This window comes from Epinephelus moara, chromosome 9, assembly GCF_006386435.1.
Source record: "Epinephelus moara isolate mb chromosome 9, YSFRI_EMoa_1.0, whole genome shotgun sequence".
NCBI classification, from domain to species: domain Eukaryota; kingdom Metazoa; phylum Chordata; class Actinopteri; order Perciformes; family Serranidae; genus Epinephelus; species Epinephelus moara.
Window position 1 is genome coordinate 1,235,274 of NC_065514.1, and position 13,690 is coordinate 1,248,963.

Below are 13,690 nucleotides of genomic sequence, written 5' to 3' on the forward strand. Positions count from 1 at the left end.
AAAGGCCTACCTCATCATCCAAGGGGATCTCCTCTTCCTCTGCTTCCTCCTCTGGGACAACCTCGTCCACATTTTCTTCTGGTTGGCTGGTCGGAGCGTCCTCTGCATCTGGATCTTCTGCTGCTGCTTCCTCAGTCTCAGGGTCAGGAGCAGAGTCGAGTTCAAGTGTGGCTGCTGGCTGAAGATTTGCTGAAGCAATCATGTCGAACGCAGCCTCGGGAGTGTCAGCAGGTAGCACGGGTGCTGCTGCAGAAATCATGTCAAACGCTGCCTCGGGATTGTCAACAGGTGGTAAGGTGGCTGCTGCAGAAATCATATCGAAGGCTGCCTCGGGATTGTCAACAGGTGGTAAGGTGGCTGCTGCAGAAATCATGTCGAACGCTGCCTCTGGAGTGTCGGCAGGTGGCACACTGGCTGCAGCAGCGATCATGTCGAATGCTGCCTCGGGAGTGTCGGCAGGCGGCACAGCTGCAGCAGCGATCATGTCGAATGCTGCTTCTGGAGTGTCAGCGACAGGCGGCAAGAAGCTGAGGTCTGGTAAAGGCTGCAGGGTGACTGGAGCGGGCACCTCCACCTGAACAATGAGGGAAGATATGGAGTCAAAGTCAGGGACTGTTATTTAATTTTCAACTGCAAATTAAAGGAGAACAAGAAGCTGAACCTGTGTGTGAGGAGGTGCATGTGGTGACTAACTCAATTAGTTGGAGGGAGTTCAAACAACAAATTAATTCCTGACACCTCAAACAAGCACTAGAGAAATTTTGGACCGCAAATTGGTACGTGTACTCCTATTTTCTGGTCTTGTCAGCAGTTTAATACGTTTTGGCAGGATGTGTTTGATATGTAATGCTGAATCAGATCATCAGATCAGACTTTGTAGACAATACATTTACACCACGGAGAGGGAGACGTGCACAGACCCCATCCACGTCTACACAAATGTGCAGCAGATTTAGGAAATAAAACAGAAACCTGAAACAGAATAAACTGTTTTAAACTGAAATCAAAAGTCTGTGCAAATCTTCCTTTGAGTGGTTTCAAAAAAGGGAAGTGGTATTTTTAGCACTGAGACTAAGCTCCGTCTTTAAAAATACTTGCAACACTTTCTCATTGCCAAATGTACGCCAGAGACTGGAGCCAAGAACTGTGGCACTAATTACTGCCAACAGTGTTCGGTCAGCTCTGTTGTAGTGTCGGTGAAAGAATGTGAACGGCACAGTGAGCAGGAACAAACCGAGTGTAGTGTAGTGTTGTAATGCAGCAATTAACTCAGCAGAAACACTCTTACTTTCCTGCTGTAGATTCAAAATGGTCAGAGCTTTATATTGAAATTTTTCTGTTGTGTCCTTTGCAAATTATCAGTGGCATTTTTATATTTCTTTCCTTGTTTTTAAAGTTTAATTTTCATTGGAAAAAAACAAATAACACCACAAGACAAGGACTATATGTTGAGTAAATGAGCAGCAATTTAGAAACCTACATGATGTAATTTTTTGGTCAATTAGGAGGCGATCTTATGAGTTTAAATATTTGGAAATACATAGCTAAAAGTTAAAAGAGTCAGCGTTCTGTGAAATGTGCTTATTTATTTTCTTGTTGACAGTTGACGATGAGAAGATCAACAACACTCTGATGCTCAAGCCAAACCGTCTACCTCTACCCGTGGGACGGCAACCTCGCTCAACTGTTGCGGCTCACACACGTGTGTGGCGTTCACACACATAAGCCCTTTTTAGACAGCAGTTGTGCAAATTTGCAGGAAAGCCCAATCAGTCTTTTTTCAGCATTGGCAGTATAAAAACAAAATCGGGGAGTGCAGCAAAATGCCGCCTACCTACTTTTGTTTATACAGAATGTGCCTTTTTCGGGGCAATGGGGGGCGTGAGCAAGTAACAAAACGTGTAGCTCAGCGTGTGACGTAAACAGTGACGTGGGAGGGAAGCCGCGGCTGGTCAGTCCTTCGGCGATTCTCTCGTAAGTCGGCCCGTTCTTCACCGTCCCCGTCATCTGACGGTTAATGGCCTCTTCGTTTGCGAGGACAAGGAGGGCGCGCAATTCCTTGTCTCCCCAGTTGCTCATCTTTACAGTGTCTGTCAGGTTTGTGTTTCCCTCTTGCTACTAGCTGCTCGCTAATTCCTGCTATCAGCTGTTTCCTGTTTATCCACCTCCAGTGGGTCGCACGTGCAGCGTCATCAACAGCTCCTCCCACAAGTCATCAACAGCCCCTCCTGTGGCAGAAGGGCGCCTCTGTCTGTTTAAACTAAAAGGGTTCCGCCAATATGTCTACCCTACGAGGCGGAAAATTGGGCACCTCGGATCAACTCGCCAATCCGGCTCTGTGTGTCTAAATGCTCACAGCTTGCTGGCAAAACAACCCAACATTCGCCGAAATTCTGGCAGTGTAAAAGGGGCTACAGACAGTGTTGTTGTTGCAACACTGCTGCAGCCAGCTGCTGTATTTCTAGTTCTTGTAATCTTTGGAAGGAGCCAAGCTAGCTGTTTCCACCTGTTTCCGGTCTTTAAGCTAAGCTAACAGTCTCCTTACTCTAGATTCATATTTAACGGACAGATATGAGAGTGGTATCAACGTTCTCATCTAACTCTCTGCAAGATTGCAAATGAGTGTATTTCCCAAAATGCTGAACTGTTCCTTTAAATGTGAGTAGTGGCTCTAAACAAACGTACCTGCGGAGGTTCAGCAGGCTTCTCCTCTAGTGCTGCTGAGATCTGACAACAAAAATGACACATTTATCACAGGATGTACTGAAAGACACTTGTATTGAACAGAAAATATATTTATAGTTTGATACAGTAGCCTCGAAAATCCATCTCACCTTCAAGGCCAGCTCCTCTTTGTTGTACCCCAGCAGTTCCAGGTACTTGCTGCGGATGTCAGTTTCAAAATTAGCCTGAAAACACAAACAGTCACACAAACAGTTTAAATGATGACAGCATTATTTTCCAAGAGAAAAACAAATTTGTTTCTGGATTTAATACCTTGAGGAAAGACCATAGAGTCTTTTCAAATTCATTCTCAGCTACATCGATCTTTTCCTGGCAGAAATCCACGAAGCTGCCTGCGCTCAGCGTGGCCTGCAGCTGATCGGAGCGCTTCAGAAAGGCCGTTTCTGTGACAACCTGGCTGATATGTACAACGGGTGCAGTGGGCTGCTGAGGCTGCTGCGGGTTCAGCTTTGTGTTCTCCAAAGATAACAGCTTCCCACCAAACTAGGAGTGAACAGGAGCCAGAAGAATGTGAGTGTTGGTGAAAACAACCAAGCTCCATCCTGGATATCATGGAAAGCAAAAAAGCAGGACTCACAGCAAACGAGGCTCCGACAGGCCTGCGGATCCACTTGGGGGGCTTCTTCAGGGGGTTGACTGTAGCTGGTGGGGCGGGAGTCTGCGGCAGCTGCAGTGGGGGTAAAGTTTGTCCCGTCCCAAAAGGATCCATGTTCCCAAACGAGTTGCTAATCTGTGACAGACACCCAGAGTCCAGTTAGACACAAAGGCACGATGCTTAAGATCCCAGAAATCATAACGTATTGCTGTATGTATGTATTGATATAATGTGGACAAGTGCAAACCCTATTTTAGGCACCCAAAAAAAATCAATATCAGTTGAAGTGTATGCTATATTTAGCATATTTTCATTGCTTTACCTTGCTGTCAGGCTGTGATTTCTGACAGAGAACTGGAGCCGTTATATCGCTCTCTTCAAAGCCAGACTCCATTGAGAAAAACAGTGATTTAACACTGCTGAACACAGGAGCTGCTGGTCTACTGCTGCTTCCATCAGTTGGTTTATTCGTGTTATTGTGTGACTTTGGTGTTGTAAAGGGTTACTTCAGATTCACCAAAGTCACACAACTTCACAAACAAACTAACTAATCGAGGCAGCAGTAAACCAGCAGCTCCTGTGTTCAGGGAGGTAAAATTACGGCTTTTCTCAATGGAGTCTGGTGACTTTGACCAGAGCACAGATGATAGCTGTCTGGTGGCAAGGTAAAGCAGTGAAAATACTCTACATGTAGTGTACACTTGAACTGATGTTGATTTTTTTAGGTGGCTAAAATGTGTTTTGCTCGTCCACAACAGTAGATTAGTAGCTTCTGTGGTTGTACGCCTGCATGCTTCTCCAAACTGGGGATGTGCCGACAGACATCTACTGTAGGTAACACACTGACTATGGATGAGTACAAAATCTTGTTGCTGATCAGTTCAAACCACCAGCTGAACATTTCTCAAAGTTGGAAACACACATCCACATTTTTGAGTTCATACGACCTGACAACAACACATCCACCACAGATTAGACAGACGATCTCTGTTGCTAAGTTACGCTTGCTGTTAACTACCTTACTGTGTGTTGCAGCAGCAGTTTGAAGATGCTGAACTTAGTGCGGTGATCTAGGTTGAGTTATTAACATTATTTGCATCCTTTTTTTAAGATTATTTTTTCTGGCTTTGTGCCTTTGTTGGATAGGATGCTCTGGGCGTAGGGGGGTGGGGGCATTGCCTTCATATATGGGATGCCTGTTCTACCCACTTATCCACCAAGCACCCAATTATTTGCATTCTTATGAAAAATAAAGTCACAAAACCAGTTCATTTTTGCTTTGTTGGTCTGGAATCTGATTTATCAACTGATAAAATAAAATAAAATGAAATGAAACAATATAATATAATATAATATATCAGAAATACTTTATTGATCCCCAAAGTGGAAATTGTGATTTGTTGCAGTCACTCTGATGTGAAGAACAGAGCATTATGAGAAGTAAGAATAAGAGTATGAAATAGAAGTGTAAAAATATAAAGCTATAAAATAAAAATTAAAATGTGCATTAAAAACAATGCTGCAGTGTTTAACACTAGTACTTAAAAAAATATAAAAAATATAAAAAGTCATAGACAGTTTCATAATCATAAAATCAAATATATTAAATATTAAAAATAAAATATATATCGTCACTGTGCTGACGCTTTAAGTGTGAAAATTAGAACAAGTATAAAGAAAGCCTAAGTTGGCAAAAAAAAATTTAAAAAAAGAAACTATTAGAAGCAACTGCAACAGGCTGCATGCACAGTCGGCACGTGCACTAATAAATATTAAATTAATAATTAAATTCTAAAATAGCTTGTTACACAATGTTAAGATCATGTCACGGAAATCTGGACTGTTTTTAATGATGAAACAAACAAACTAAATGAGTTTCAAGTTTTTACACTGGGTGTTCAGGAAGAACAAAAATTTGATGCTGTTCGGACATTCTATAATTATTGACATGTACTATAAAACACAAATAACAACACATCCTGACCAGTCACTGCATGACTGTTATGACAGATAGGTGACAAGCTGACTCCAGAGCTGTGCTGAACAACTGATATAATCAAAGACAGCCAGCTGCTGTATAAATAATGGCCGATGTTCGTCAGCTGCTGCAGAACAAAGTCTCTAATTTCCTTTCAGCTCTGCAGCCCGTCACTTTGTGCTACGTTATAAAACTGCTCAGATACTTAATAACATGCAGGCCATCAAAAGACGATCACAAGCAGCAGATTTCCACCTACACAGCGCTGTGCTGACAGAACGTTAAAGACAAAACAACAGTCGGAGCACCTCCTCGTTGCTCAAACACACACGGTCAATACTGCAGCCTGCAATCTGTTGATTTACATATTCTATGTTTTGTAGTGTATCTAGAAAATAATCACGCAGCGCAGCATCTTTCACAGCACACACTCATGTTTCTGCCTCAGGTGATTCAATCTCACCTGGTCAGCGTGTCTCTGGCTCTGCGCCTGGTTCGTTCCTCCCATGATGGAATAGATGTCGATGTGTCCATCAAAGCTGGCGGCCGACAGCACCGCAGGGTTCCTGGGGCACCACTGGATGTCAAAGCACCACTGACTGCTGGTGGGCAACTCGTACAGCACCTGAACATTCATCATTAATTTAAATCAGAGGAACAAAACAGAACATTTTTTTCTGTACTTTGGTTACGTTAATAAAACATGTATGGTAAACATTTACCTCCGCTGTGTTTGGATTCCAGCACAGGATCCGGTTGTCCTTCCCGCAGCTCAGGAGCAGCTCGGGGTCAGCCAAGCTCCAGGCGATGGCCAGGATACCCCTGCATACAGACAACAGTACAGATATGTCTTAGGAGATAACACTGGCACTATTATATACTTTTCTTATTGCTAACAAATCTGATGAAAAGACCAAAAACAACAATCTGTGAGTCTGTCTCTTAATACTTTCTGACCTCCCTCATTTTTCTGTGGCTCTCAGCTTCATGACCACTGTTCCTACTGAAGATGTAAATCTTTTAAAACAGGTCACAAATAAAGAGTTTCATCACAAAAACAAGGCTGAATAATTTCCTTTTAACATCTGGACACTGTCTTTGTACAAAAAGTCCCTGCATCTGTTGGGGACTATTTTCAGCAGCAGATGTATCCACATTTTGTGCTCCAGTATTTGTGGCAGCAGGACGGAGTATGTGGGACTGAGTCAAAATAAACTACAGTGTGTGTGTTCATGTGCAACAGTGTGACTCATTGACGTGTTTGTAATAGTTTTTGGACGACAACTGAGCTCCTCAGCTGGCACAGAGGAAGAAGACCGTTGGAAGGATCAATTCACTGCTGGCTTTGGTCTTTTCATGAGTAAGAAAATGATCAAATTTAACCAAAGAAAATGAGAGAGTGCTTTTTGAAGCTTTGCTACACAACTATCAAATCAACTTTCCTCAGCTTAACTGCTATTTTGCCATGAGGGAAACTCACAGATCTGTAACTTGAAATCTGCACAAAAATGGACAGGTGGAGGACACTTGTTGTAGCTCTGATTGAGGGTGAGAGGCTGTTCCCAAATCGCACATAGCACACAGGGAAACAGAGATTTGTGTGGACACATGAGACCCTCAGAGAGAGGAGGAATCACAGGGAGTCACACCAGCTGGTCCAGGAGCTCCGCCCTGATGATGGTTGGTTTAAGGCTTATTTTAGGATGAGTTGTGTGAATCATCGGGCTGAGTTATGGTTGGTAACATGTTGGAAAGTAGCTGAGGTGAAAATTTGTCTTGCAGTTTGCTTTGGACAACATTCAAAGCGAGCTAACTTAGCTTCACACAAACCACGTACACTACACCACAAAAGGCCCATCTCTCAGGTCATCTGATTGGACTATAGGATAAAAAAGGCGATGATGTTGGGCGCTTTTCTGCTCTGAGTCGAAGTTATTTAACTCAAGGTGTTCAGGGCACTCCTCCAAAAACATGAGGCCCATAGATCAGGAAAACGTGAGGCGCTCAACATCCCAAAAGCAGCGAGCAAAACGCTTCACTCTCATTGAAATTTCTTACAAAAACACACTCTGTCTGATTGGGGCCTTGTGCTACTTTGGCTCCAAAGTGAAAATGTGTGTTTACCGTGTGTGGTTCTCTAAAATCTTGAGAGGAGAGGTAGCAAAACGTAAATCCCACATCTGGATGACTGGCATCCGGTCGTCCTCTGAGGAAATGACCAGCTGAGTGGCCACCTCTGGGTTCCAAGCCAGCCCGGAGCAGTGCATCTGAAAACAAAGACACGCACACAAATGCTGAGTCGACGGCACCAAAAGGATTGTGGCAATTTCCTTTTGTCCGAGACTTCGTCTGAGAGCAGCAGGAGGAACGTACTCTGTTGCTGTGGTCGCTGACTTTAATAATGAGGTCATTCTTGCGGAGGTCCCACACTGAGGCTCTGCCGCTCGGGCTGGCGGAGGCCAGGATGTGTTGGACCTGTCTGTTCCACGACACACAGCTGATGTCCTCCAGAGGCTTCAGGACAAAAACACAAGCTCTTTTTGTCATTATATGATCAGTACAAGATACAAATGTTATTTACATGCATGAGAAGATACAGATTGTGGTGACATCTGACAAAATGATACGGAAACTTCAAATTTTGACAGCGGAGATGACGCAGTATTCATTTAAAGGAATCATTTATATTTACACATTATAGAAGAAAACAAATGTTAATTTCAGTTCATAGAATAAAAATAAATACCTGAGTTTTAGGTCCTGGTGTCATTGGAGAGCCAAAGTTATTCATGTCCCAGATATAGATTTCAGACTCATTCCCACCTGATGCAACCAGGTTCGTCTGCAGCAGAGAGACAAAAAATAAAATCAGTAACTGCACAAGACAATAAAATATTAAAAAAAGCAAACCAACAAAAACAGAACAAACTCACAAAAAGATGATTAAAACTCCATAGAATAAAAAAAGCAAATAAATAAATAAAACAGAATAAAAATGAACAGGAGAGATAAAAGATTAAAACCACTGGTTAAAACTTGAAAACAAGAATTGTAATGTTACTCCACATTAAAAGATAGATCTTTATTTTACGTTTAAAAATACCATTCAATACGATATTAAATTCACCGACACTGGAGTCAAACGCATCTTACCTGGAACGGGTTGACATCGAGCGCTCTCACAGGCCCCGTGTGTTTGTCGCTCTCAGCAATGATCACGTTGGTCTCTCCCGCCATGATCTTTGCAGGGTCGTACAGGATGACGTTGCCGTTCTCCCCTCCTGCGACCAGGACCCCAGACGGGTGACCCTGGGAATCCATCCCAAAGGGACCCCACACCAGTTTGTGGTATCTGTTGGAAGGAAGGGGAACAAAACGTGTGTGATGAACAGCTGCACTTAAAAAGGGGGGAAAGAGTCAACAACATGTGGTGTTGTCGGCAGCTTTCTGTACCTGTGAGAGGAGGAGAGGCTGCCGCATGACTTCATGTCCAGAGACGGCTCCGTCAAGTCCAGCTCAAAAAACTCCAGGGAGGCATTGGTGCTGAAGGAGGCGTCCAGCTGCTGGGCTGATGTTCCTGCACACAGAGAGCACAGGAAGCTTTGGTGCTTGTTGTGTCAGGTAATGCATGATGCTGCCATGTCACAAAGACTTCTACTTGTCAGGCTTCTAAATATTACACATAACAATGATCTAAAAAGTCAACTAAGGAGTTAAAACTTTCTCGGCAGAGTGTGAAGAGTAACACACATTTATCAGGACACACACTCCTCACTGCAGCAAGTCTTCACATGATTGATATGAGATGATCAGAGACCCTGCGTCGGCCATATTGTTCATTCTTTTAAAGAAACCCGTTCACTTTTTCTCTTACACATGATCTGGCAAAAACATGAGTAATAATAATGTTTAAAAAGTCAGTTTTATTTACAGAGTTTAGAGTTGGATTTTAACTTTAGTGTAATGTATTTTGGGAAAGAACCAACCAGACAAACAGAGCAGGACGGATATTTATTACAAATACTACAAGCAGGTTGTAAAAAAAGCAAGAACCAGGAAATGGCGGAGTAAAGAGTCTCCAACAGTCTCTGAATGGATAGAAATAGTTATGGTAATTTATGTTAAAGAACAACTGACTTTTTCTCTGAGTCATGCTACTAAAAAATGTAAAAAAAAAAAAAATACTGGAAAAAATGGAAATCTTATTTGACTTTAAAGTAATTTTGTTTAGGGAATTTTGCTTCGTCCCCATCAGCATCGAGACATACAGGATGGACTGTGGCTCATGAATGAGTGGAGGATTTATCCCTCCTTAGAGACACCCTGGATTTCCAGGAATCAAGGTCAAGGATCATAAGGACGTTGATGATCTTGAAGGACTATCAAGGACATAAAGGGCCGTTATCCGTCTGTTGTTATTGGTTTTGTCTACTTTTGTTCTTAAAATAATGAAAATAAAGTCTAAAAAAAGTCTGTATTTTAATATCTACTGTAGAAATTAGCCTAAAGTTAACAAAAAAAAAACAAGTGAAGTAGAAAATAAATTCTGCAGCTGGTATAATTCAGAGAAAACATATATTCAGGAGAGTTTAATAACATTTGACAAGTGGAGACAATGAAGACGGATGGAAAGTGAGTGCAAACAAAATCAGTGGCACCTTTATACGTGTTGTTTGCACCCCTGATAAAGAAACAAGTGGTAACACCCTATTTGATGTTCGAATCAAATCCAAATATTAGAGATTAGAGACAAAGACATGCCTCAGGGGGTTTGTGCTCACCTCTAGTTATGTACTGTAGTTTATCTTAAAGGTCCAGTGTGTAAGATTTAGGGGATATAGTGGCCTCTAGCAGTGAGGACTGCAGATTGCAATCAGCTGAAACTTCTCCAGGCAAGAATTCCTTCAGTGTTCAGGAGGATTTTACTACAAGCTGAATCATCCACAGAGGTCTCTTCCTCTCCAAAACAAACAGACCAGGTGATTTAAACCAGTAAAAACACTGAGTAAAGAAGTTTCATGTTACAAATCAGTGTTTCTCCTGCGCTGTTCGGCAACCTTTGTTTTGTGTTTTCCCCTTGCTTTTTTTTCAGCGTGCAGCTAATCCTAATCATTCCTCATCAGCGAGAGTACAAATAAATGGAGGAGGAGTAGTGCTGGTGCCAGTGGGCCAGAAGACTCTGACAATTGCGTGTCTATAAAACGTGGGTAAATAAGTGAGAGTTTGTCTCAGTGCTGTGATATCTGGTTGGCTGTGTTTAATCTTTCTTTATTTTGTGTGTCCCTGCTACAGGCGATCCGGTTCCCTTTCAGAGCTCGTTTTTCATTGGTGGTCCTTTTTCCCCGTTTTCGTTGTAAATAAACGTATTTTAAACTGGCGATTTGTTTTGCTTGCCTTTTTCTCTTTTTGAAAATTCCCACCACTTCACCGAGTTACTCCCCCCTTCCCCTAGACCTCTCGCAGGGACGTAACATCACCTTATGTGTGATTCAGACGTCGAGGAGATTTTACTGGGAGAGAAATCATCCACAGAGGTCTGCTCCTCTCCAAACAAACAGACCAGGTGATTTAAACCCGTAAAAACACTGAATCAGGCAGTTTCACCTTCAAACAAATCAGTGTTTTTCTGATGCTCTCATCATGGATCGGCTGCTAACTATAGTGACTGACGCAACAACACAAATGTCCCTATCTAGAGTCAATGTTTGGTTTGTCCTTTCAGAGCTACTGTAGAAACATGGCAGTGCAACATGGTGATCTCTGTAGACGAGGACCTGCTCCATACGTAGATATAAACGGCTCATTCTAAGATAACGGAAACACAATGATTCTTATTTTCAGGTGATTATACACAAAAGAAAACATACTTCTTATATAGTATTCCATTTCTGTCAATATATCCTCCTAAATCTGACACACTGGACCTTTAAGTCGTACTTAATTACATAAATCACTTTCATTCTTAAGTTAGTGAGTAGAAGTAAATCTGAAGAACTTTTTAAAGCTTATTTTTAATTTAAATGTAAAATTTATCTTGGCTCTGGGCTCCTGCATCTTTGCTATCTTTACATCTAAAAGCACAAGTCTCGGACTTTGTGTTTTCCACTGCAGTGTCACTCATTGTCCATCCTCTCATAATTCCAAATAAACTAAACAAAATGCATTTTCTATTACTGACATTTGCCAAAGGATCAAACAGGCAAACAGGTGAGGTGCATGCTCTGTGACTCAGATTAGTTTAAACAGCTGTATGAATGTATGAAGTCAAAAATTATATAATGTCCTGTCACAACACCAGCAGGGGTGTGCCGGTGTTCGCTGCATGCTCATACCTGTTGCTAGGTAGATGGGGTGGTGCTGAGCAGGGCTCCAGCTCTGGATGGCTGTGCGGTTGATCTCTTTGAGTTTCATCCTGGAACAATAAGTTCACATTTTAAGGGAACATGCAAAAACTCTAATATGTTTCCCTCCATGTGCTCTCTGCAGGAATCACCTCAGATAACAGAGCATATTATTTACATTCAGATGATGTGTTAAAGGACAGGTTCACACCTTTTCACACTCTCATTTTCAAATGTACATTCAGTACATTCGGTTACTGGTTGCTGTGACGTATGTATTAATGTTATGTAACCGCTCCTGCTGTGCATGCAGGCTGTGAAAAGATGCCTTGCTAATGTGACTGCAGCATATGTGTTTAGTGTGACATGTGTGTGTCCCAGACAGTGTTTACTTGCTGGGCCACGTTGGCAGGACAGCAACGCAAAGACGGATTTTGAAAAACAGACACTGGATTTGTCAACACAGATCAAGAAGCAGCTAAAGTTAATACAGCAGGCCTGCAAAACTCAAGCAGTTTGTGTTGAAACTGGTTCAAAGAGGTGTTTAGATGCTCATTTTGGAGGCTGTTGCATTGCATTAATTGAGCGGTGTTTCTATTTTTTAGCATACTCTCATTGATATAAGCAGGGTGGACAAAATACTAGCAACACATCCTCCAAAATGGCTGCACAGTTGAATCAACCTCTCTGAAGCATTAGTGTGAGCCAGGTGTACCTAATAAACTGGTCACTGGGTGTAAGTGAGCCTTTAAAGGTTACAGGAGGCACACAGTCAGTGGTGCAGCCTGCACGTGACAGCTTTATAAACAAGTAATTCAGGTTTTATTCCCACTTTAGTGTGGTGTGTGTCCACCTCTCAGCCCAGTGACTGTAATAAACACAGCAGTCAGAGTTACACACAGAGGCCTACAGCCACTGACACTATTCATCATGTGTGTGTTGCATGTTAAAGCTGTGTTGCTGCAGTGAAAATACAAATAGCATGTAGTTTTTAAGACAGCAGGGAACCAGTCGGTGCTCTTCATTCATAGGTGAAGTCAGGGAGACATAAAGTAGAAGCTAGCATGAAGCTAACAGCTGATGGACACACACACTGTCTGTGAGGAGCCTCAGTAATGAGAGACATTAAAGTCAAACATCAGAAAACAGGCTCCAGTGTGTTGTCACTGTCTGTACCTGCTCTGCTGTAACATGGTACGGCATGTCCTCGAGCCACAGAGGGGATATTACGTTATGTAGCCTGCTAGCTGACTGCACAATATAACAGAGTGAAGACAGTTACAGACACACACACACACACACACATATCTTATTACTCCAACTAAAGCGGCTTACCTTCCCTTTCTTTGCTCCTTCTCACATGAACACACACATAAAATAGGTGACACACACTAACACACTGCTCCGCCGGAACGAGTTCCTCCTTTCGCTTCTGCTTCGGGATTAACGGCTGTAAAAACACAAGAAGGAGGCTACCGGGTCCCGGCTACGGACTCAAGACAGATTTCCACGTCCCCACTGGTCTCCATCAACGTGGCACTAAACAACAGCCTCCTCCTGCCACGAAGAAGAAGAACAGCTTCCGGGGGACGGCTACACCGCTAACCCGGCTAGCATGCTAACTATGCTACGGTAGTTTTACGTAGTCCGGGGCTACGCCTGCTAGCATGCTAACTATGCTAGCGGTAATTATACACTGCTCCACCTACTAGCATGCTAACAACTAGCGTTATATTTTACTACTAAATCTACTCCTAAAAACAATATAACAATAAATAATAATAAAATATAAATTATAAAAAATATGTTAAAATAAAATGAGAGACTTTATAAAGATTCGGTCATCCTTTTTTAAATATACAGGGAAAAGACTCACAAATACTGTATTAAATTTAAAGGGATTAATAGACTCCTTTATTACTTATTTAATTATTTACCTATTATCCTCCTCTCACCAATATGTCCTGTTCTTGTTTCACACCTCTTTTCTACCAAATTATAAATTATTTATTGTTATATTCTTTCAGGCCA

General features: G+C 42.2%; 2 protein-coding genes across 7 annotated transcripts in view; one reads left to right on the top strand and one right to left on the bottom strand.

Moving 5' to 3' along the window:
• sec31a (SEC31 homolog A, COPII coat complex component) overlaps window positions 1-13,207 on the bottom strand; it is a 30,970-nt gene extending 17,763 nt beyond the window's left edge. For all 6 annotated transcript variants that reach the window (XM_050053422.1, XM_050053420.1, XM_050053421.1 and 3 more), the window contains exons 1-14: window positions 12,995-13,207; window positions 11,651-11,730; window positions 8,772-8,895; window positions 8,472-8,670; window positions 8,065-8,160; window positions 7,692-7,832; window positions 7,443-7,585; window positions 6,041-6,140; window positions 5,782-5,943; window positions 3,323-3,475; window positions 2,998-3,228; window positions 2,835-2,909; window positions 2,686-2,727; window positions 11-574 (exon numbers count right to left, since the gene is read on the bottom strand). In XM_050053422.1, coding sequence (XP_049909379.1) covers window positions 11-574; window positions 2,686-2,727; window positions 2,835-2,909; window positions 2,998-3,228; window positions 3,323-3,475; window positions 5,782-5,943; window positions 6,041-6,140; window positions 7,443-7,585; window positions 7,692-7,832; window positions 8,065-8,160; window positions 8,472-8,670; window positions 8,772-8,895; window positions 11,651-11,729 — 2,109 coding nt within the window. In that variant the 5' untranslated portion in view covers window position 11,730; window positions 12,995-13,207. The remainder of the gene's footprint in view (window positions 1-10; window positions 575-2,685; window positions 2,728-2,834; window positions 2,910-2,997; window positions 3,229-3,322; window positions 3,476-5,781; window positions 5,944-6,040; window positions 6,141-7,442; window positions 7,586-7,691; window positions 7,833-8,064; window positions 8,161-8,471; window positions 8,671-8,771; window positions 8,896-11,650; window positions 11,731-12,994) is intronic.
• The window catches only part of cops4 (COP9 constitutive photomorphogenic homolog subunit 4 (Arabidopsis)), a 520,559-nt gene that overhangs the window by 477,286 nt on the left and 29,583 nt on the right, over window positions 1-13,690 (top strand). The window lies entirely within an intron of this gene.